This window comes from Dendropsophus ebraccatus, chromosome 10 (assembly GCF_027789765.1).
Source record: "Dendropsophus ebraccatus isolate aDenEbr1 chromosome 10, aDenEbr1.pat, whole genome shotgun sequence".
NCBI classification, from domain to species: Eukaryota; Metazoa; Chordata; class Amphibia; order Anura; family Hylidae; genus Dendropsophus; species Dendropsophus ebraccatus.
In genome coordinates this window covers 13,206,602-13,232,090 of record NC_091463.1, presented here as the reverse complement: position 1 = coordinate 13,232,090, position 25,489 = coordinate 13,206,602, and the positions used below count along the sequence as shown (strand labels likewise).

The 25,489-nt window shown below is 48.0% G+C and overlaps 1 protein-coding gene across 2 annotated transcripts in view; it reads left to right on the top strand.

Moving 5' to 3' along the window:
- The window catches only part of GRIPAP1 (GRIP1 associated protein 1), a 59,162-nt gene that overhangs the window by 22,785 nt on the left and 10,888 nt on the right, over nt 1–25,489 (top strand). For both annotated transcript variants that reach the window (XM_069943332.1, XM_069943331.1), the window contains 4 exons: nt 461–560; nt 11,649–11,776; nt 17,307–17,429; nt 18,588–18,681. In XM_069943332.1, the coding sequence (XP_069799433.1) occupies nt 461–560; nt 11,649–11,776; nt 17,307–17,429; nt 18,588–18,681 (445 nt within the window). The remainder of the gene's footprint in view (nt 1–460; nt 561–11,648; nt 11,777–17,306; nt 17,430–18,587; nt 18,682–25,489) is intronic.

Here is a 25,489-nt window from a genome sequence, read left to right as displayed (position 1 = left end):
TGCTCTGTCTGATCACTCAGCAGTCTACATGGCGGCACCTTCCCTAAGTCTTATGGGGTTTTAGGAGAACCTTGAAGATGAAGTGATGAGACGGCCCCTTTAATGACTGTACATATAAGTATAGTATAATACAGCGGAGCGCTCCCTTGGTAGATGTAGCTCTTTTATTCAGGTCATAGAAATATGAGGTCACATCTCCAGTGACTTACAGGTAGGGGTTATTATTATCAGCCAATGAGCACGGTGACGATAGAAGCCGTGACAGGAGAATTCATTGTTATAGATGATTTATTGTGTATTTTACCACATTTACTGAATATTTACATTGCCATGTTAAAGTCTGTCCATAGACTAGGGTTCCTTAACCCGTGGCTCCTAACTATCGCAAAACTACAACTCCCATCATGCCCTGACAGAACATGATAATATGCATTTTATAGATATTGGCCTTTCCTTGTAGCTAAAAGACCTGAAAAGACAACTGCACCTAGAACGGAAGAGGGCGGATAAACTGCAGGAGCGTCTCCAGGAGATACTGACCAATAGTAAAACCCGGACAGGTGAGTGTGCAGGTGACCCCTCACCTCTGATATGGGATCATTGGTCTGTTCTTTGGTGGTCAGCTGTATTACCTCTGGCCAGGGCCTCAGCACCACTCAGAATGGTCCCTACCCAATATACGTTTATTAAAGCCCAACATATCTTCTAATGAGCTCTAGTTTCATGACAAAACTTCAGTCACCACTAGGTGGCGCTCACTGCAAATAAATGCTAATTTATTATTTTATTCCGTTTTATGGCAGATCTCAAACTTTTGTGCAGTTTAGCCCTGGCCCGTAGCAGTCATGTGGTCTCCCTCTATCGGGGGGGGAGGGGCCCACCTCTATCTATGGGCACAGTGGTCATCAGTAATATCAGGTTGACCTAAGCAGGGAAAGAAAGGGCTCTGGATGGGGACAGAGAAGTGTGATGGAGGATTGGGGGCTCTTGATGGGGGACAGTGGTTTTCTGAGATGTATTCCCTATTACCTGAATAAGAGTTAGGTCAACGGCTATCGGATCCTTAAAGGGGTTATCCAGCGCTACAAAAACATGGCCACTTTTCCCCCTACTATTGTCTCCAGTTCAGGTGCAGTTTGCAATTAAGCTCCATTTACTTCAATGGAACTGAGTTTCAAAACCCCACCCAAACTGGAGACTACAGTAGGGGGAAAGTGGCCATGTTTTTGTAGCGCTGGATAACCCCTTTAAAGGGGTTATCCAGAGCTACAAAAACATGGCTACTTTTTTCCAGAGACAGCACCACTTTTGTTTCCAGCTTGGGTGCAGGTTTTGTAACTCATTTCCATTGAAGTAAATGGAGCTTAATTGCAAACCACACCTGAACTGGAGACAAGAGTGGTGCTGTCTCTGGTAGAAAGTGGCCACGTTTTTGTAGCACTGGATAACCCTATTAACATTCCCTATAGACGACCAATTGGTAAACTTCTTTCTTTGGTGCCCAGTTCTTGTCATTGGGTTGTATGTATTTCTGGAAGCTCCTTGTGAGTTAACGTGTGCTGGTACGGTTCAGAAGGTTTTACTGCGTCCTCTTCCCCAGGTAAAGCTGCAGATGGCCTTGTACATTACTGAGGAGGCCTGAGTGAGGCGCTGTAATATGCCTGGCATTGTTCTTTACCCTCAGGAGTCTCCATGAGCTGCATAAACATTGCTGATACCTGTAAGCATTCTGTATATCGCTGCAGGTAATGCCCAGAAGGGGGCAGCAGCGATCATACTGAGTGACCCCCTATCTGTGTTACCTCTGTACTGGGATCCATATGTAGGATCCTTATATAGAGAACATAAAGCAGAACACAGCAGCTGAATATGTGGAAGTCAAGATATAAGTTACAGAATAAATGTCTCCGTTCTTCTATTGAGTCGGATCACTTGGGACGTGTAGTTGGGTTCCATACAATTTTGTTCTTTGTTATGCAGTACGATACACAGCAATTCTTTATAATGTATCCTGATGTGATTACACATTACCTTATCTAATGTCGCGGCTGCTATTGACTCCTATCCGGAGGGGGTAAACAGATTAGAGTCATTTCCTATTCCAGGCGCTGGCGGCGAGTGTCAGCTGTAATGCACAGCTCCGCCATGTGTGGAGAGCCCACCGCATACTCCATATGTCATCTGTTGTAAAGGGGTAAAGTGAACCTGACCTTGGGATATGTATAATGTGATGCAAAGGAGGCCTAGAGTACCTGCAGTGTTTGTTGGCATCTTGGATACAGATTAACCCTATGCAGCTACATTGGGGAGGGTCTCAGCACCGAGACCCCAATAGATCACGTCACAAAATACAATAGGAAGAAGCACCAGTGTGAACACAGCCTTATAATAGGAGATACTGATGATGAGCGCCCTGGATAGGCGTCTGTGCGACATGTACTTGTCCGGTATGTTTTCTCTCACTCCGTATATTAGGGAATTGCTGTAAAGTTTCTCATGAATCTCGGTAATGATAATTTCCCACAATGAGCGGATTATTATCCCGTCCCCCCACACTGCCGGCCTCTGCTGTGCCGGAGTTATAAGAACCCAGCCGTATACCACACAAGATACAATTATAAGAGGATGCTGATCAATGGCGGCCGCTCTCCACAGAGCCGATCACCAGAGAAAATCCAATCATTTACCGGCCGGATGAGAACGGCCTCCCTGGGAATAGCGGCGGCGTCAGACTTCACACGGATGAACGGGAGAACCAGATCGCACGGATGATCGAGCGCGGGACCGGATCCTCAGGAAAACAGCAAACACAGTAAAGTGGCTCCTTCTAATCTCACATAAAAATCCAATTACCCTAATGGCCGCCTTTACATCATTCCCATTAGTTTACAAATGGACAAACTGCAGGATTAAAACGGCTGGAAAAAAATCACGCCGGTGGTTTAATTCCTTTTCAATAGGAAATTAAAGCAGTGGATGCGAGTGTGAGTCAGGTATTACTCACCGCCACCGCCCCAGACAGCACAAGCTACGGCTAACCGCTCTGTACAGGTGAGTAATGCAGGGAGTAATGGCTCCTAAAGGGGCACTCTTTGAGCGGAGAGTGACGGAAGCAGACGTGCGCGAGCCATCCCATTGACACACTGTGGGACACTGAGGCACGCGGGACTCTGCAGGGGAGAGCTCTGCAGCGGAATTCTGCCGCTTTTGCCCTGTGTGAACTGGCCCTTATACTGCGGTGTGCACCTAGGATTGAAATCTTCATGCTTTACACTGCAGGCTGCACATAGGACGGAAATCTCCATGCTTTACACTGCAGGCTGCACATAGGACGGAAATCTCCATGCTTTACAATGCAGGCTGCACATAGGATGAAAACCTCCATGCTTTACACAGCACATAGGATGGAAACCTCCATGCTTTCCACTGCAGGCTGTATCCATGGCTGTCCACCTATTGCAGAACTATAACTCCCATTATTCGCTGATATACTTTCCCTAGGACAGACCTCTAGGCCAGTGTCCTTTTAAGCGGTGTCTCTCGGGCTATTGCAGAATTATTCTCCCATCATGACCCGACAGCCTTGTCATTTTGCAGCCGTTAGAGAACTAGAGGTTAGGAGACGGTGCCATACCCCAATACCATTCTTGGTCAGGCATGCTGGGAGTTGTAGTTTTGCAGCAGGTGGAGAACGACCGTTTGGTGAACCCAGGTGTATATCGGTGCGGTGCAGTGGGTGTACAGGAGATGTATATAGAGGGGTCCCTCACGTGTATATATATATATAAGCAGGGCCCGGTGTATACAGCAGTAGCTGTGTCCGCTCCGGCCCCATTAGCTGCGGAAATCATTTTATATTCCTTAAAACCAGAGAGGGAATCTGTGGCTGATGGATCTGCTTTATTCCTGGCAAATTACACTCTAAACGCTGAATATAATTATCTGCGGACGGCTCATTACACTGTGCAGATACATTATCTCCTACACAGGTGGAGCCGGCATAGTGCGGGGTAGCAGAGTCCAGGGGAGAGCTCTTCATTCTCCTCGCGGCTAGCCACACAGACATTATCATGGAGAATGTGTCTCTGTACGGCAGGGATGGGGATCTGAAGCTTCAGCTGTCCGGGCATGATGGGAGGGCTGCGAGTTATAGCTGTAGATGGTGTCTGTGACAGTATTGCAGCTGACACATGGCATCAGAATCCCTCAGTAATGCAGTTCTGTCTATTGGATGGTCTTCTGTCATGTTGTCCATACTCCTCTTCCTCCTCCACCTTCTCCTCAGTCTTCCCTCTTCTCCTCTAGATATCTCTAGTCTCCCCATTTTCCATTACCCTTCTTCTCCTCTCTTTCTCCATCTCCTGATCTAATTCTCCCTCCCCCGTCACCTCTGCCATCCTCTAGTAGTCATCATTGCTGCGCACTCTCTGGGGGGGTGGGGAGGGGATCAGTAATATAGTGATGGTGCGCCTCCATGACTGACGGGTGGGCGGTCAGTCCCCAGTGATATCCTGCTGAGGTTATTATTACTGGAGCTAATGGGAAGATTACTGGACCGGGGCGAGAATCTATTTCCTCTGTAATACTCAGGATTCTCCGGCAGGAACAATGATCCCACTGATGGCGTCTCCAAGAGACCCTAATGCTGGAGATTATACAATCCACGCTGTAATATACAGGACTATACATAGTCCACACTGTGATATATAAGACTATACATAGTCCACACTGAGATATATAGGACTATATATAGTCCACACTGAGATATATAGGACTATACATAGTCCACGCTGTGATATACAGGACTATACATAGTCCTTACTGTGATATACAGGACTATACATAGTCCACACTGTGATATATAGGACTATACATAGTCTACACTGAGTTATAAGGATTATACATAGTCCACACTGTGTTATACAGAATTATTCATAGTCCACACTGTGTTACAGATGATTATACATAGTCCACATTGTGTTATACAAAATTATTCATAGTCCACACTGTGGTATACAGGACTATACATAGTCCACACTGAGATGTATAGGACTATACATAGTCCACACTGAGATGTATAGGACTATACATAGTGCACACTGAGATGTATAGGACTATACATAGTCCACACTGAGATATACAGGACTATACATAGTCCACACTGTGATATATAGGACTATACATAGTCCACACTGTGATATATAGGACTATACATAGTTCACACTGTGATATATAGGACTATACATAGTCCACACTGTGATATATAGGACTATACATAGTCCACACTGTGATATATAGGACTATACATAGTCCAGACTGTGATATACAGGATTATACATAGTCCACACTGTGTTATTCCTTATACTGCAGGATTATACATAGTGTGTCACATCCCCCCTGTTATTCCCTGGCTGTGTGTCACATCCCCCCTGTTATTCCCGGGCTGTGTGTGACATCCCCCCCCTGTTATTCCCGGGCTGTGTGTCACATCCCCCCCTGTTATTCCCGGGCAGTGTGTCACATCCCCCCTGTTATTCCCTGGCTGTGTGTCACATCCCCCCTGTTATTCCCTGGCTGTGTGTGACATCCCCCCCCTGTTATTCCCGGGCTGTGTGTCACATCCCCCCTGTTATTCCTGGGCACTGTGTCACATCCCCCCTGTTATTCCCGGGCAGTGTGTCACATCCCCCCTGTTATTCCCGGGCAGTGTGTCACATCCCCCCTGTTATTCCCGGGCAGTGTGTCACATCCCCCCTGTTATTCCCGGGCACTGTGTCACATCCCCCCTGTTATTCCTGGGCTGTGTGTCACATCCCCCCTGTTATTCCCGGGCAGTGTGTCACATCCCCCCTGTTATTCCCGGGCAGTGTGTCACATTCCCCCTGTTATTCCCGGGCTGTGTGTCACATCCCCCTGTTATTCCCGGGCTGTGTGTCACATCCCCCCTGTTATTCCCGGGCTGTGTGTCACATCCCCCCTGTTTTTCCCGGGCTGTGTGTCACATCCCCCCTGTTATTCCCGGGCACTGTGTCACATCCCCCCTGTTATTCCCGGGCAGTGTGTCACATCCCTCCTGTTATTGCCGGGCATTGTGTCACATCCCCCCTGTTATTCCCGGGCTGTGTGTCACATCCCCCCTGTTATTCCCTGGCTGTGTGTGACATCCCCCCCTGTTATTTCCAGGCTGTGTGTCACATCCCCCTGTTATTCCCGGGCAGTGTGTCACATCCCCCCTGTTATTCCCGGGCTGTGTGTCACATCCCCCCTGTTATTCCCGGGCTGTGTGTCACATCCCCCCTGTTATTCCCGGGCTGTGTGTCACATCCCCCCTGTTATTCCCGGGCAGTGTGTCACATCCCCCCTGTTATTCCCGGGCTGTGTGTCACATCCCCCCTGTTATTCCCGGGCTGTGTGTCACATCTCCCTGTTATTCCCGGGCAGTGTGTCACATCCCTCCTGTTATTGCCGGGCTGTGTGTCACATCCCCCCTGTTATTCCCGGGCTGTGTGTGACATCCCCCCTGTTATTTCCAGGCTGTGTGTCACATCCCCCTGTTATTCCCGGGCAGTGTGTCACATCCCCCTGTTATTCCCGGGCAGTGTGTCACATCCCTCTGTTATTCCCGGGCTGTGTGTCACATCCCCCCTGTTATTCCCGGGCTGTGTGTCACATCCCCCCTGTTATTCCCGGGCTGTGTGTCACATCCCCCCTGTTATTCCCGGGCTGTGTGTCACATCCCCCCTGTTATTCCCGGGCTGTGTGTCACATCTCCCTGTTATTCCCGGGCTGTGTGTCACATCCCCCCTGTTATTCCCGGGCTGTGTGTCACATCTCCCCTGTTATTCCCGGGCTGTGTGTCACATCTCCCCTGTTATTCCCGGGCTGTGTGTCACATCCCCCCTGTTATTCCCGGGCTGTGTGTCACATCCCCCCTGTTATTCCCGGGCTGTGTGTCACATCTCCCCTGTTATTCCCGGGCTGTGTGTCACATCCCCCCTGTTATTCCCGGGCTGTGTGTCACATCCCCCCTGTTATTCCCGGGCAGTGTGTCACATCTCCCTGTTATTCCCGGGCAGTGTGATGCCAGGCGCAGTGTACGTGCTCCTCGCTCCGCTCTCCTCCAGGCTCTGCAGTGTGAGGCTCGGCCTCCAGAGACGTCTTGTTATCTCCACATCATTGCCAGTACTCGGCTGCCCGGTTATAAATGGAGCTGTCAGGGCTTTGTTTTCCTCCTTTAGCCCTGACACAATATCTCCAATACTCTGCAGTGGAGCCGCACGCTGTAAAGTGATCCTGCTGCAGTACTAAGCCTCCAAGTCAATGAGAGCGTCTGGGGTCAGGAGCGTTTCATGCCCGTCTCGTCACCTGGGGCTTCATATAATTCTGCCACTAAGCTGCGCGTCCCCTGCTTCATCATCACTGCAGCCCTGCAAGACATACATAATCCATAGGCATAGGGACTTAAAGGGCAAGTCACCCTTTAATCACTCTCTAGCAAATGCAAGACCTAAAGGCTCATGGGTGACCGATAAAAGTGGTCGGGGACCACCAGTATAGAGCATGCACACAATGACTATGGTCCAGGATATCGTCTCTAGAATAGTATACACCAGGGGTAAGGAACCTTGGCTCTTCAGCTTTTGCAAAACTACAACTCCTATCATGGCTGGACAGCCAAAGCTTTAGCATCATGGGAGTTGTAGTTTTTCAACAGCTGTAGAGCCAAGGTTCCCTACCCTTGGTAAACACTGTATTATATCAATGTAATGAAATATTAGTGGCCACTAGGGGTGCTGTTCCATTGCAGTCTATGGATGCAGCTAACTATTGATGGGGCAGATTTCTGTATATCCCAGTGAACAGGTATATAGAAATAGGGTAAAAATAAACTATTTGTGGAGGAATCCAGGTTTTCTCTCAGGACGTAATGGTCAATCGATAGGAGAAATTGCCTCGGCATGACTTTTATTTATTGATTTCACATTGACCCCTGCTCTGCATGAACCGAAAATAGTCCGCAGGCCGACTTCTGCTGTCAGAGTATTGCAGATCCTGCTCAGTATCTGAGAAAGACGGGTGACGTCCAGTATGGCCGTCTGCCTTCTCCCTCCAAAGATGCTTACTCCTCCTGATACTGGGAGCTTGCAGGGTGAGGTCCCAGCGGGTCACTCTCTGCTCTCCAGCTGGCGCAGAACTACTAATCCAATCATGGCCTTACTGATTCCTTAATATACTGGATACTATGGCCTGTGTCCCCAACCTGCAGCTCTCCAGCTGTTCCACAACTACAACTCCTATCATGTCCTTACAGATTGTTCATATAGGATGATCCTCCAAGTGAGTGTCGCCAACCTGCAGCTCTCCAGCTGTTCCACAACTACAACTCCCATCATGTCCTTACAGATTGTTCATATAGGATGATCCTCCAAGTGAGTGTCCCCAACCTGCAACTCTCCAGCTGTTCCACAACTACAACTCCCATCATGTCCTTACAGATTGTTCATAGGCTGATCCTCCAAGTGAGTGTCCCCAACCTGCAGCTCTCCAGCTGTTCCACAACTACAACTCCCATCATGTTCTGACATATTGTTCATAGGCTGATCCTCTATGTGAGTGTTACCTAACCTGCAGCTCTCCAGATGTTATAAAACTACAGCTTCCATCATGCCCTGACTGTGACTACATAGACTGAGAGTTGCAAAACTACAACACCTATCATGCTCATACCACCTTCAGTGCTTGCAAAGCACATGTGGTGGGAGTTGCAGTACTATGACTCTCATTATGCCCGGACATATGCTGTCAGTGCATGATGGGAGTTGTAGTTTTGCAATAGCTAAAGAGATGCTGCCTGGGAAACACCACTCTAGGGGCAGTAGACGTATCTTTAAGAGTCCGGAAAAGCTGGTTGCAGTCCTGTCCCAGCTATCATGGCGGCCATATTGGTTGGCACACAAGTTTCCAGGAACAGAGGAGACAGCTGAATGGACTGTCTGACTCTGGACATATCACATTAATAGGAACGTGATGGTGCGGCCCGTGTCCTATAGAGGATGTGGAATATATTAACTTTCCGCTGTCCCTAGTAAATATATTGTGTACCCATAAATATTACAGTGTATTCCAGTACGGAGTGGAAATTCTGCCGGTGATCCCCTTCGGGGGTTGTGCACTCTCTTGGCTATGGTTGGGGGGAGGGTGTATATGACGGGGTGACCAGTTCAGAGAGAGGAGGATACAGCGTCACCAGGCTATATTCATGGCTTTGTGTATGGGGACCCCGTCTCCCGCCCCTCCGCAGCTCTAGCGCAGGCCGCCCTGCTGCTCCCTCCTTCCCCATAATCCCACTAGAAGCATTAAGAGTTTCAGCAGGGCATTAATATTTCATTGCTGTGATGAGTCAGGAGGTGGGAGGCAGAACAGCCGAAGCCGTCCTCACAGGGTGGAAAGTGCTGAGCTGAAGGAATGCTGGAAGTGATGGCTGCTCCGGAGGATGAGGATGCAGCCCCACATAGTGCACATACAGAAACCACACTCTGTGTAGTGCAGGGAGTCCTGTTACTGTGTATAGTTCAAGGAGTCCTATCACTGTGTATAGTTCAGGGGAGTCCTGTGACTCTGTATAGTGCAGGCAGGGAGTGCTATCACTGTGTATAGTGCAGGCAGGGAGTCCTATCACTGTGTATAGTTCAGGGGAGTCCTGTGACTCTGTATAGTGCAGGCAGGGAGTCCTATCACTGTGTATAGTTCAGGGGAGTCCTGTGACTCTGTATAGTGCAGACAGGGAGTCCTATCACTGTGTATAGTGCAGACAGGGAGTCCTAGCACTGTATATAGTGCAGGCAGGGAGTCCTATCACTGTGTATAGTGCAGGCAGGGAGTCCTATCACTGTGTATAGTGCAGGCAGGGAGTCCTATCACTGTGTATAGTTCAGGGGAGTCCTGTGACTCTGTATAGTGCAGGCAGGGAGTGCTATCACTGTGTATAGTGCAGACAGGGAGTCCTATCACTGTGTATAGTTCAGGGGAGTCCTGTGACTCTGTATAGTGCAGGCAGGGAGTGCTATCACTGTGTATAGTGCAGACAGGGAGTCCTATCACTGTGTATAGTGCAGACAGGGAGTCCTAGCACTATGTATAGTGCAGGCAGGGAGTGCTATCACTGTGTATAGTGCAGGCAGGGAGTGCTATCACTGTGTATAGTGCAGGCAGGGAGTCCTATCACTGTGTATAGTTCAGTGGAGTCCTGTGACTCTGTATAGTGCAGACAGGGAGTGCTATCACTGTGTATAGTGCAGGCAGGGAGTCCTATCACTGTGTATAGTGCAGGCAGGGAGTCCTATCACTGTGTATAGTGCAGGCAGGGAGTCCTATCACTGTGTATAGTGCAGACAGGGAGTCCTATCACTGTGTATAGTGCAGGCAGGGAGTCCTATCACTGTGTATAGTGCAGGCAGGGAGTCCTAGCACTGTGTATAGTGCAGGCAGGGAGTCCTAGCACTGTGTATAGTGCAGGCAGGGAGTCCTAGCACTGTATATAGTGCAGGCAGGGAGTCCTATCACTGTGTATAGTGCAGACAGGGAGTCGTATCACTGTGTATAGTGCAGGCAGGGAGTCCTATCACTGTGTATAGTGCAGACAGGGAGTCCTATTACTGTGTATAGTGCAGGCAGGGAGTCGTATCACTGTGTATAGTGGTGACAGGGAGTCCTTTCACTGTGTATAGTGCAGGCAGGGAGTCGTATCACTGTGTATAGTGCAGACAGGGAGTCCTTTCACTGTGTATAGTGCAGGCAGGGAGTCGTATCACTGTGTATAGTGCAGACAGGGAGTTGTATAGTGCAGGTAGGGAGTTCTATCACTTTGTATAGTGCAGGCAAGGAGTCGTATCACTATGTATAGTGCAGGCAGGGAGTCATATCACTATGTATAGTGCAGGCAGGGAGTCATATAGTGCAGGCAGGGAGTCGTATCACTGTGTATAGTGCAGGCAGGGAGTCATATAGTGCAGGCAGGGAGTCATATCACTATGTATAGTGCAGGCAGGGAGTCTTATCACTGTGTATAGTGCTGACAGGGAGTCCTTTCACTGTGTATAGTGCAGGCAGGGAGTCGTATCACTGTGTATAGTGCAGGCAGGGAGTCATATAGTGCAGGCAGGGAGTCGTATCACTGTGTATAGTGCAGGCAGGGAGTCGTATCACTGTGTATAGTGCAGGCAGGGAGTCGTATCACTGTGTATAGTGCAGGCAGGGAGTCGTATCACTATGTATAGTGCAGGCAGGGAGTCATATCACTATGTATAGTGCAGGCAGGGAGTCATATAGTGCAGGCAGGGAGTCGTATCACTGTGTATAGTGCAGGCAGGGAGTCGTATCACTATGTATAGTGCAGGCAGGGAGTCATATAGTGCAGGCAGGGAGTCGTATCACTGTGTATAGTGCTGACAGGGAGTCCTTTCACTGTGTATAGTGCAGGCAGGGAGTCGTATCACTGTGTATAGTGGTGACAGGGAGTCGTATCACTGTGTATAGTGCAGGCAGGGAGTCGTATCACTGTGTATAGTGGTGTCAGGGAGTCCTATCACTGTGTATAGTGCATGCACTTTGCCTCCAAGTTTCTTAATAACCCACATTTTCTTCCTTAGGTTTGGAGGACTTGGTGTTGGCGGAGATCAGCTCTCCCAGCCGGACGCAGACGGGTGATAGCAGCAGCGTCTCATCCTTCAGCTACAGGGAGATCATGAAGGAGAGCGCCACCCCCAGCAGCAATAAGGTATGGCATGTATGGAGACACATTGCCCTAATAGTTACACTTCTTCAGTGGTTGCAAAACTACAACTCCCTGTATGTCCCAGCATGCTGGGAGTTGCAGCTTTTCTGCTGCTAGATGTCATTGGATTCTCCTTGTATACAACATTAGCATTACCAGAAGATGTGACGACCCCGAGCGCCCTCAGATCTTCAGTAATTCCGGGTCTGTAGCAGATAGGACTTTGTAATGGAGCGAGCAGATATTACCAGACCTATTATGATTGCCCGGGTGGCTTTCCTCCAGACACTCTGATCTCCTTACAAGGAAAACCAGAGAAGCGGGTTAATTGTCTGGCGGGATCTTTGCTCTCAGTTAATGCGCGTGGCACGGAGCGATCTGTGATGAATTCATCCCAAGGAGCGCCGGCATAGGAAATGATGACTGATGATAGCCTGGCCGTGATGTGCCGTACTTCACACAGACCTAATGCATTGTACTCGGAAACAATAAAGACTTAGTAGAGGATGACAAAAGCTTCTGCTGTCCACGCACAAACAGCGCCACCTTTGTTCATTCATAGTATTGCGTCTTGGCCTCATTTAAAGGATGCCTTAAAGCCAGATGGAGTCTGTGAACAAGAGGGGCACTCCTTCCGGGAAAAGAAAAAACATAGTTGCAGAGGTTAAAAAGGGCAACTCCAGTGGTGGGGAGGGTTTTAAAAGGGCAACTCCAGATAGTGAAAAAAATAATTCTAAAAAGTACATAAGTTTTATAGATGTATCTATATACTGTATTACTGTCTCTGCATGGTTCTGCCACAGTGGTAGTTGATTGACTTCCAGGAAGTAAAGAAAACTGGCTTCTGTGCAATCCACAGTGCTGTGTGGTGTTACAGGTAGATAATACAGTGTACTGTGTGGTGTTACAGGTAGAGAATACAGTGTGCTGTGTGGTGTTACAGGTAGAGAATACAGGGTGCTGTGTGGTGTTACAGGTAGAGAATACAGCGCTGTGTGGTGTTACAGATACAGAATACAGCGTGCTGTGTGGTGTTACAGGTAGAGAATACAGCGTGCTGTGTGGTGTTACAGGTAGAGAATACAGTGTGCTGTGTGGTGTTACAGATACAGAATACAGTGTGCTGTGTGGTGTTACAGGTAGAGAATACAGTGTGCTGTGTGGTGTTACAGGTAGAGAATACAGGGTGCTGTGTGGTGTTACAGGTAGAGAATACAGTGCTGTGTGGTGTTACAGGTAGAGAATACAGTGTGCTGTGTGGTGTTACAGGTAGAGAATACAGTGTGCTGTGTGGTGTTACAGGTAGAGAATACAGTGTGCTGTGTGGTGTTACAGGTAGAGAATACAGTGTGGTGTTACAGGTAGAGAATACAGCGCTGTGTGATGTTACAGGTAGAGAATACAGTGTGGTGTGTGGTGTTACAGGTAGAGAATACAGCATTGTGTAGTGTTAAAGGTAGAGAATACAGCGTGCTGTGCGGTGTTACAGGTAGAGAATACAGCGTGCTGTGTGGTGTTACAGGTAGAGAATACAGCGTGCTGTGTGGTGTTACAGGTAGAGAATACAGTGTGGTGTTACAGGTAGAGAATACAGCATTGTGTAGTGTTAAAGGTAGAGAATACAGCGTGCTGTGCGGTGTTACAGGTAGAGCATACAGCGCGCTGTGTGGTGTTACAGGTAAAGAATACAGCGTGCTGTGTGGTGTTACAGGTGGAGAATACAGCGTGCTGTGTGGTGTTACAGGTAGAGAATACAGCGTGCTGTGTGGTGTTACAGGTGGAGAATACAGCGTGCTGTGTGGTGTTACAGGTAGAGAATACAGCGTGCTGTGTGGTGTTACAGGTGGAGAATACAGCGTGCTGTGTGGTGTTACAGGTAGAGAATACAGCGTGCTGTGTGGTGTTACAGGTAGAGAATACGTCGTCCTGTGCAGTGTTACAGGTAGAGAATATAGTGCTGTGTGGTGTTACAGGTAGAGAATACAGCGTGCTGTGTGGTGTTACAGGTAGAGAATACAGCGTGCTGTGTGGTGTTACAGGTAGAGAATACGTCGTCCTGTGCAGTGTTTCTAGTAGAGAATACAGTGTGCTGTGTGGTGTTACAGGTAGAGAATATAGTGCTGTGTGGTGTTACAGGTAGAGAATACAGCGTGCTGTGTAGTGTTTCTAGTAGAGAATACAGTGTGCTGTGTGGTGTTACAGGTAGAGAATACAGTGTGCTGTGTGGTGTTACAGGTAGAGAATACAGTGTGCTGTGTGGTGTTACAGGTAGAGAATACAGTGTGCTGTGTGGTGTTACAGGTAGAGAATACAGCATTGTGTAGTGTTACAGGTAGAGAATACAGTGTGCTGTGTGGTGTTACAGGTAGAGAATACAGCGTGCTGTGTGGTGTTACAGGTAGAGAATACAGGGTGCTGTGTGGTGTTACAGGTAGAGAATACAGCGTGCTGTGTGGTGTTACAGGTAGAGAATACAGGGTGCTGTGTGGTGTTACAGGTAGAGAATACAGCATGCTGTGTGGTGTTACAGGTAGAGAATAGAGTGTGCAGTGTGGTGTTACAGGTAGAGAATACAGTAAACTGTGTGGTGTTACAGGTAGAGAATACAGGGTGCTGTGTGGTGTTACAGGTAGAGAATACAGCGTGCTGTGTGGTGTTACAGGTAGAGAATACAGTGTACTGTGTGGTGTTACAGGTAGAGAATACAGTGTACTGTGTGGTGTTACAGGTAGAGAATACAGGGTGCTGTGTGGTGTTACAGGTAGAGAATACAGCGTGCTGTGTGGTGTTACAGGTAGAGAATACAGCATTGTGTGGTGTTACAGGTAGAGAATAGAGCGTGCTCTGTGGTGTTACAGGTAGAGAATACATTGTGCTGTGTGGTGTTACAGGTAGAGAATACAGTGTGATGTGTGGTGTTACAGGTGGAGAATACAGCGTGCTGTGTGGTGTTACAGGTAGAGAATACAGCGTGCTATGTGGTGTTACAGGTAGAGAATACAGCGTGCTCTGTGGTGTTACAGGTAGAGAATACAGTGTGCTGTGTGGTGTTACAGGTAGAGAATACAATGTGCTGTGTGATGTTACAGGTAGAGAATACAGCGTGCTGTGTGGTGTTACAGGTAGAGAATACAATGTGCTGTGTGATGTTACAGGTAGAGAATACAGTGTGATGTGTGGTGTTACAGGTAGAGAATACAGTGTAATCTACTGAGGCATAAACCCCAAAGAACACCTATATTCCCTATTGGTTAAAATATAACTTTTATTAAAGGAATAAATAAAACAGAATTGAAGTAATAAAGTGAATTTGACAAACAGTAATAAACGCAGAATGTGAACAGTGAGTTAAAAGGCTTTGGACAGTCTGCCTTTGTACTAGATAGTGAACAATATACACAGGGGATAGGGGTGCATCAATGAACGGTCAGTACTCACTTCTGAGTCACCACATACAATTTACTAACCCAGAGGGGATAAAGCAAGACACCCCTGAGAGTATAGATGCCTCCTATCCTACAAAGTATATATACAAGAGAAGACACTGTGACTGGGTTTGCCTATCTCAGCCCTTGAGCGATTTAGCGATTTATTTATTCCTTTAATAAAAGTTATATTTTAACCAATAGGGAATATAGGTGTTCTTTGGGGTTTATGCCTCAGTAGATTACAATTTAATGATACCTCCTACTGGACCTTGGATCTAGTTATCCATTATTAGGTAGAGAATACAGCGCGCTGTGTGGTGTTACAGGTAGAGAATACAGCGTGCTGTGTGGTGTTACAGGTAGAGAATACAGCGCTGTGTGGTGTTACAGGTAGAGAATACAGTGTGCTGTGTGGTGTTACAGGTAGAGAATACAGCGTGCTGTGTGGTGTTACAGGCAGAGAATACAGCGTGTTGTATGGTGTTACAGGTAGAGAATACAGTGTGCTGTGTGGTGTTACAGGTAGAGAATACAGTGTGCTGTGTGGTGTTACAGGTAGAGAATACAGTGTGCTGTGTGGTGTTACAGGTAGAGAATACAGCGCTGTGTGGTATTACAGGTAGAGAATACAGCGTGCTGTGTGGTGTTACAGGCAGAGAATACAGCGTGCTGTGTGGTGTTACAGGTAGAGAATACAGTGTGCTGTGTGGTGTTACAGGTAGAGAATACAGTGTGCTGTGTGGTGTTACAGGTAGAGAATACAGCGCGCTGTGTGGTGTTACAGGTAGAGAATACAGCGCGCTGTGTGGTGGTACAGGTAGAGAATACAGCGTGCTGTGTGGTGTTACAGGTGGAGAATAGAGCGTGCTGTGTGGTGTTACAGGTAGAGAATACAGTGCTGTGTGGTGTTACAGGTAGAGAATACAGCGTGCTGTGTGGTGTTACAGGTAGAGAATACAGTGCTATGTGGTGTTACAGGTAGAGAATACAGCGTGCTGTGTGGTGTTACAGGTAGAGAATACAGCGCTGTGTGGTGTTACAGGTAGAGAATACAGTGCGCTGTGTGGTGTTACAGGTAGAGAATACAGCGTGCTGTGTGGTGTTACAGGTAGAGAATACAGTGTGGTGTGTGGTGTTACAGGCAGAGAATACAGCGTGCTGTGTGGTGTTACAGGTAGAGAATACAGTGTGCTGTGTGGTGTTACAGGTAGAGAATACAGCGTGCTGTGTGGTGTTACAGGTAGAGAATACAGCGTGCTGTGTGGTGTTACAGGTAGAGAATACAGTGTGGTGTGTGGTGTTACAGGTAGAGAATACAGCGTGCTGTGTGGTGTTACAGGTAGAGAATACAGTGTGGTGTGTGGTGTTACAGGTAGAGAATACAGCGTGCTGTGTGGTGTTACAGGTAGAGAATACAGTGTGGTGTGTGGTGTTACAGGTAGAGAATACAGCGTGCTGTGTGGTGTTACAGGTAGAGAATACAGTGTGGTGTGTGGTGTTACAGGTAGAGAGTACAGCGTGCTGTGTGGTGTTACAGGTAGAGAATACAGCGTGCTGTGTGGTGTTACAGGTAGAGAGTACAGCGTGCTGTGTGGTGTTACAGGTAGAGAATACAGCGTGCTGGGTGGTGTTACAGGTAGAGAATACAGTGTGCTGTGTGGTGTTACAGGTAGAGAATACAGTGCTGTGTGGTGTTACAGGTAGAGAATACAGCGTGCTGGGTGTCCGGGACCACAATGACATGATAGCACTGCAATTAAATAATTTGGTAGCACAATGAAAATGCAATGTGTGCTCACAGCCTAGACGTTCTGCAACAGCTTCGGGGAGTGGGCAGGGTGGAGGACTGTGATCAACAGCTGAGACAAAGCAATGCATTCTGGGACTTGTAGTTATTAGTAACTGCTGAACCAGGAAGTACGGCCACAAAACGCAGAACTAAGACCCCCAGAACAAATAGATTTTTTCGTGGATTTAGAACTGGCTCAGACATGTAAGCAGTGCTATATGCTTCTGCACAATGTTTTTTTTTTACCTCCTGTTGGAGCACCCCTTTAAGGTAAAAGTGTTCATGCCTTGTCCTAAATGCCTGTTCTCTTCCCTAGTCTAACAGTGGAAGCCCCCAGTCCCAGCCGCAGAGACCAGCCGAGCTCTCTGACGAGGAGGTGTCCGACCTGTTCCAGAGACTGGCCGAAATCCAGCAGGAGAAATGGATGCTGGAAGAAAAGGTAACATGGACGAGTCTTAAAGGGGTTATCCAGACTTAGACTGTCATGGCTGCTTACTCCAAGAAACAGCTCCTCTCCTGTGCTCAGTTTGGGTGTGGGGTTGTGCAGCTAAGCTCCATTTACAGTATAGTGAGCTGCTGAATTGTAATAATACACAAAACCTGAGGACAGGGGTGGTGCTATTTTTGCAAGAAAGTAGCTGTGTTTGTACCTATGTACCTATGTTCTATTCATATCTATATCTATCTATCTATCTATCTGTCTGTCTGTCTGTCTATCTATCTATCTATCTATCTATCTATCTATCTATCTCCTATCTATCTATCTATCTATCTATCTGTCTGTCTGTCTGTCTGTCTATCTATCTGTCTGTCTGTCTATCCAACCTGATCAGCTATCCGACAATAAAACCCAAGAAGTCAAGTGAATACCACTGATATCTGGTGACAATGGCGCCTCTCAGGGGTGGGATATGTTATGAACAAGTGATCATTTAGATCCTGAGGTTGATGTTGGATGGAGATGTATGTGTGGGGGTGAGAGCTAGCCCATGTGATCTGATCCCACAGGAGAGCTGCTGTAGAGCAAATTGCTCATACGTTTTTGCTGTCTATGATAGAAAGGAGTCAGGTCACACAAGATATGGCAGCTTGCTGTGTATGGGGCCCTACAGACGGGGCAGAGCCCATGTGACCTCTGTCCACCAGGGAGTGTCTACTGTGGCATCAGAGCTGGAACATAGAGGAATGGAGGAAGGTATCTGGTCTGATGGGTCACATTCTCCATTATGTGAACGGTCGGGTGCATGTGCGTCACTTACCTGAGGAAGGGATGGCACCACTTTGAAGTTTATATATTTTCAGGCCTAGTCGCCTCTCTGCAGTACCAGATACAGCCAGTAGGCAGGAGTGGCGCTCTCTATCAGCGGCTCCTGGTTTCTCGCTCTCCTTAGCGCGGGGTGATGGGGCTATAAACAATCCTGGCTGCCTGGATGGCTGCTGTGTTAACATGGCTTTTAATGTACATAATGGTAATAGAGCGGCTTCATGTACGGCGGCAGCGCCCGCTCACTGCAGCGTCCGCACCGCTCATCCTTCACTTTTATCTCTCTCCGGCGCTGACAATGGATTTAATTTGGGTTTAATGTCTCTCCTGCAGGTTAAGCACTTAGAAGTGAGCAGCGCATCTATGGCCGAGGATCTGTGCAGGAAGAGCGCCATCATCGAGGCCTACGTCATGGACAGCCGGATAGGTGGGTGCAGCGGGTGATGGGTGGCATGTGCCAGGCAGGTGTACAATATGGCGGATGTATAACCTTATTCATACCCGGATTACAGGCAGAGCTGAGCACCTGCTTCATTACATATATAGAGATCAGGAGAAGGAGCAGGGAGAAGTGCACAGTACAGCGCTTCAGCTCCCTGCTGTCAATCATTTCCATCCAGGCAGCCCTACAGACTTTTATAATGGAGCCGCCTAGACAGAGAAAGCGAAATGAGTGTCTCCTGTCACCTTGTCCTAATCAGGATTAGTAAAAGCACAGCTACTTTCTTGCCAAAACAGCGCCACCCCTGTCGTCAGGTTGTGTTTGGTATCACAAGGTAGCTCCATTTTCTTCAATGGAACTGATCTGCAGTACCACACACAAACTGAGGACGCTGCTACTGGAAGAAAGCGGCTATGTTTTTCCAAATCTGGACAACCCCTTTAAAGCGGCCTTTTATAGTGGGTTTTCTAGTTATATAAAACTGATTGTCTTTCCTCAGGATTGGATCATTCTTCCCCACCAGTCTCCTCAGTGTTTATTCCTGGTGTTAGTAGAGGCATTGCAGGGTAGCGCAGCGTCGTCCCTCTCCAGTGACCAGGGCAGCGCTGTGGTACCATCACTACTGATAGTACAGAAGGCAACATTGAAGGCTGCAGTGCTTGCACGAGTGTTGTGGTCACTGGAACAGCTGATCGGCCCCTCCAGAGGAAAGACAAGCAATGTTCTCTTCCTTACTGTTTAAACGCAATGTTATTTTAGGTCCAAAAATTGTGTCCAGACTCATTTCATGTCTCTGTGTAGTGTTCAGAACTCTGCAACCACTGCATAGAATAGGGGTAAAAGATATCATTCTGTCTGTAGCCTCCACTAGGGGGCGCTGTCTACATACTGTGTTACTATGAGGTCAGAGTATGAGCACTAGGGGGCGCTCTCTGCATACTATGCACTCAGTATATGTACAGTAGGGGGCGCTCTCTGCATATTGTATGGTCAGTATATGTACAGTAGGAGGCGCTCTCTGCATATTGTATGGTCAGTATATGTACAGTAGGGGGCGCTCTCTACATACTGTGCACTCAGTATATGTACAGTGTACAGTAGGGGGCTCTCTGCATACTGTGTGCTCAGTATATATACAGTAGGGGGCGCTCTCTGCATACTGTGTGCTCAGTATATGTACAGTGTAAAGTAGGGGGCACTCTCTGCATGTGTGCTCAGTATATGTACAGTGTATAGTAGAGGGCGCTCTCTGTATACTGTGAGCTCAGTATATGTACAGTAGGGGGCGCTCTCTGCATATTGTATGGTCAGTATATGTACAGTAGGGGGCTCTCTGCATACTATGTGCTCAGTATATATACAGTAGGGGGGCGCTCTCTGCATACTGTGCACTCAACATATGTACAGTAGGGGGCTCTCTGCATACTATGCGCTCAGTATATGTACAGTAGGGGGCTCTCTGTATACTGTGCGCTCAGTATATGTACAGTAGGGGGCGCTCTCTGTATACTGTGTGCTCAGTATATGTACAGTAGGGGGCGCTCTGCATACTGTGCGCTCAGTATATGTACAGTAGGGGGCGCTCTCTGCATACTGTGCACTCAACATATGTACAGTAGGAGGCGCTCTCTGTATACTGTGAGCTCAGTATATGTACAGTAGGAGGCACTCTCTGAATACTGTGAGCTCAGTATATGTACAGTAGGGGGCACTCTCTGAATACTATGTGCTCAGTATATATACAGTAGGGGGGCGCTCTCTGCATACTGTGCACTCAACATATGTACAGTAGGGGGCGCTCTCTGCATACTGTGCACTCAACATATGTACAGTAGGGGGCGCTCTCTGCATACTGTGCACTCAGTATATGTACAGTAGGGGGCGCTCTCTGCATATTGTATGGTCAGTATATGTACAGTAGGGGGCTCTCTGCATACTGTGCACTCAGTATATGTACAGTTGGGGGCGCTCTCTGTATACTGTAAGCTCAGTATATGTACAGTAGGGGGCTCTCTCTGCATACTGTGCGCTCAGTATATGTACAGTAGGGGGCGCTCTCTGTATACTGTGAGCTCAGTATATGTATAGTAGGGGGCTCTCTCTGCATACTGTGCGCTCAGAATATGTACAGTAGGGGTCTCTCTCTGCATACTATGCGCTCAGTATATGTACAGTAGGGGGCTCTCTCTGCATACTGTGCACTCAGTATATGTACAGTAGGGGGCGCTCTCTGCATACTGTGAGCTCAGTATATGTACAGTAGGGGGCGCTCTCTGCATACTGTGAGCTCAGTATATGTACAGTAGGGGGCGCTCTCTGTATACTGTGCGCTCAGAATATGTACAGTAGGGGTCTCTCTGCATACTGTGCGCTCAGTATATGTACAGTAGGGGTCTCTCTCTGCATACTATGCGCTCAGTATATGTACAGTAGGGGGCTCTCTCTGCATACTGTGCACTCAGTATATGTACAGTAGGGGGCTCTCTCTGCATACTGTGTGCTCAGTATATGTACAGTAGGGGGCGCTCTGCATACTGTGAGCTCAGTATATGTACAGTGTACAGTAGGGGGCGCTATCTGCATACTGTGAGCTCAGTATATGTACAGTAAGGGGCGCTCTCTGTATACTGTGAGCTCAGTATATATACAGTAGGGGGTGCTCTCTGCATACTGTGAGCTCAGTATATGTACAGTAGGGGGTGCTCTCTGTATACTGTGAGCTCAGTATATGTACAGTGTACAGTAGGGGGCGCTATCTGCATACTGTGAGCTCAGTATATGTACAGTGTACAGTAGGGGGCGCTATCTGCATACTGTGAGCTCAGTATATGTACAGTAGGGGGCTATCTGCATACTGTGAGCTCAGTATATGTACAGTGTACAGTAGGGGGTGCTGTCTCCATACTGGTGGTCAGTGTGTGTACAGTAGGAGCGCTCTCTACACTGTACATATACTGAGCGCATAGTATGCAGAGAGCGCCTCCTACTGTACATATACTGAGCACACAGTATGCAGAGAGAGACCCCTACTGTACATATACTGAGCGCACAGTATGCAGAGAGCGCCCCCTACTGTACATATACTGAGCACACAGTATGCACAGAGAGTGCCCCCTACTGTACATATACTGAGCGCACAGTATGCAGAGAGCGCCCCCTACTGTACATATACTGAGCGCACAGTATACAGAGAGCGCCCCCTACTGTACATATACTGAGCGCACAGTATACAGAGAGCGCCCCCTACTGTACATATACTGAGCGCACAGTATACAGAGAGCGCCCCCTACTGTACATATACTGAGTGCATAGTATGCAGAGAGCACCCCCTACTGTACATATACTGAGCGCACAGTATACAGAGAGCGCCCCCTACTGTACATATACTGAGTGCACAGTATGCAGATAGTGCCTCCTACTGTACATATACTGAGCGCACAGTATACAGAGAGCGCCCCCTACTGTACATATACTGAGCACACAGTATGCAGAGAGCGCCCCCTACTGTACATATACTGAGTGCACAGTATGCAGAGAGCGCCCCCTACTGTATATATACTGACCATACAATATGCAGAGAGCGCCTCCTACTGTACATATATTGAGTGCACAGTATGCAGAGAGCGCCCCCTACTGTATATATACTGACCATACAATATGCAGAGAGCCTCCTACTGTACATATACTGAGCGCACAGTATGCAAAGTAGTGGGCGCTCTCTGCATACAGTAGGGGGCGCTCTGTATATGTACAGTAGGAGGCGCTCTCTGCATACAGTAGGGGGCGCTCTGTATATGTACAGTAGGAGGACCTCTCTGCATACAGTAGGGGCGCTCTGTATATGTACAGTAGGAGGCGCTTTCTGCATACAGTAGGGGGCGCTCTGTATATGTACAGTAGGAGGACCTCTCTGCATACAGTAGGGGGCGCTCTGTATATGTACAGTAGGAGTCGCTCTCTGCATACAGTAGGGGGCGCTCTGTATATGTACAGTAGGAGGCGCTCTCTGCATACAGTAGGAGGCGCTCTCTGCATACAGTAGGGGGCGCTCTGTATATGTACAGTAGGAGGCGCTCTCTGCATACAGTAGGAGGCGCTCTCTGCATACAGTAGGGGGCGCTCTGTATATGTACAGTAGGAGGCGCTCTCTGCATACAGTAGGAGGCGCTCTCTGCATACAGTAGGGGGCGCTCTGTATATGTACAGTAGGAGGCGCTCTCTGCATACAGTAGGGGCGCTCTGTATATGTACAGTAGGAGGCGCTCTCTGCATACAGTAGGGGGCGCTCTGTATATGTACAGTAGGAGGCGCTCTCTGCATACAGTAGGGGGCGCTCTGTATATGTACAGTAGGAGGCGCTCTCTGCATACAGTAGGGGGCGCTCTGTATATGTACAGTAGGAGGACCTCTGCATACAGTAGGGGGCGCTCTGTATATGTACAGTAGGAGGACCTCTCTGCATACAGTAGGGGGCGCTCTGTATATGTACAGTAGGAGGCGCTCTCTGCATACAGTAGGGGGCGCTCTGTATATGTACAGTAGGAGGACCTCTCTGCATACAGTAGGGGGCGCTCTGTATATGTACAGTAGGAGGCGCTCTCTGCATACAGTAGGGGGCGCTCTGTATATGTACAGTAGGAGGCGCTCTCTGCATACAGTAGGGGGCGCTCTGTATATGTACAGTAGGAGGACCTCTCTGCATACAGTAGGGGGCGCTCTATGTCCTATACAGTACACTTCTTTTCTGTGTGATCTGTTTCAGCTCTATGCCAGTGCTGCAGATTTGGAGCTTTGTATCAGGTAACACAACTAATATATCTACAGAGAACATATAACCTATGGCGTTCAGGGTCTACACTTCTCTTTCCTTCACTCCTATACTATCCCATCCTCCTCCATGTATTTCCTATCTTCCCCCATGGGTCCCAGAAGCCCCTGCGGTCGGTGCTGGCCCTGTACAGTCCTGGTATAGATCTCGCCGGTTCCTTTCTGAGGTTTGGGCTTCATTAGCTCTTTACTCGGCTTAATGCATCTTAAATAGATGTCGGTGAGAGGCGGGGGGCTCGCTGTGTTTACTCAGGATCGCAGCATGGGAGGAAGCACTGCCAATAACACGGCCTTTCTTCTCCCCTCTCCTTGCGGTTATTTACTCGTGTAAGCCATCGCTCGCTCTCATTAAGTAAACACTTTCCTGTAGAGATTTCAGCAGCTCGCAGTTCATCTCCGCTCATTGCCAAGCGCTGTGGGTGTCTGAGCGGATGTGGGGGGAGATGCCAGCGCTACTGTTCCTCCCACCACCTGTTTGCCAGTCTGCGTTGGCATCCTTGCCTGTATGCCCCCCTCTTCTTCCTCGGCTTATGTTGGCTCTCCTCTCTCTATCCGTCCTTGGATTGTCACTGGATCTTCTTCCCTCCTTCTCTCTCCACTTGCGAAGCCTTAAAACGCGACCTACAAACTTATGAAAGACGGAGAGGGAGATCATGGTATTCATAGAGCCAGCCTCCCTAATGGTTATGATGGCATCTTATGGGAGGTTTCTCCACTATGAGTGATAACATAAGCCGTAACATTATGTTCATTATACGGCCTGAAATAAAGAACCTGATCGTTATTTCAGGCCATAGTTATCCAAATACGCCTGATTTTGCCCTTATTTTACACTGTGTGAACATGGCCTAATGCTGTACAATCTCCTATCAGAGCCGCACTGATCACAATATAAGGACTTGTACTGGTGGTTTAGCATAACAGTAAGTCATAGGAACACACCTTTAATGGAAGGATTTTCATTATTAATATTTAAAAGGGCACTGCCACTTTAAAAAAATTATAATAATTTTTACATATTGTCAAAAGTTTTGAGTGTTTAGACCCCTACTCTAGAGCGAGCCGTGAGAAGCGTGTGCTTTGTTTGTTCTTTCCCGACCCTATGGCAGGTGACCAAGGCGGAATTACAGAATAAGACAATGGGGCCGCTTCAGTCACAGGTACAGAGACCGGGGAGAGAAGCGATCAGCCGTGTGCTTCTCTCCCCATCCGGTATAGTGATCGGTCCACTTTAAAGGGCTATTCCACTCTTGAAACTTTTGATATGTTGCTGCCCATGGTGAGAGTAACAATTCCATCTATACTTGTTTTTAACTATTCAGTCTCCTTCCCCCCAATTCTGAGCTGCTGCTTTCTGCTGAAGATGCAAAAATTTGTGTGTGAGCTTTTCTCTCTGTCCTCCCCTCCCCCCTTCCTTCTGAGACGACTGATGTAAACAAGTCCTTGACTGGCTTTATCTGCAACTTTGTAGCTTCTCTGTAATGCTGGGAGGGTTATTCTGAGGTCAAGATGCTGATGAGCTCACTGCCGGCATTACAAAGAAGCTACAAAGTTGCAGAAAAAAAAGCCTGCCAGGGACTTGTTTACATCAGCTGTCTGATGGGGGGGAGGAGGGAGGAGACAGAGAGAAAAGCTCACACACTGATTTTTGTGTTTTCAGCAGAAAGCAGTAGCCTGAGAACTGGGGGAAGGAGACTGAATAGATAATAATAAGTATGGAAGGAATTGTTAGTCTCACCATGGGCAGCAACATTTCAAAAGTTATGTTTGAGTGAAATACCCCTTTAAGGTGGACCTATACGATCAGCATACGGCTAGGGTAAGCTAAACCTTACTGATGACCCTCGCTGATCATATTACGGTATATCCTAGCAGTAAATGATAGGAATACACCTTTACTGGAAGGCCGCACTTAATATTTAAAGTGTCCCAATACATCCCCATTATTTGCTGTAATATTGCAGGA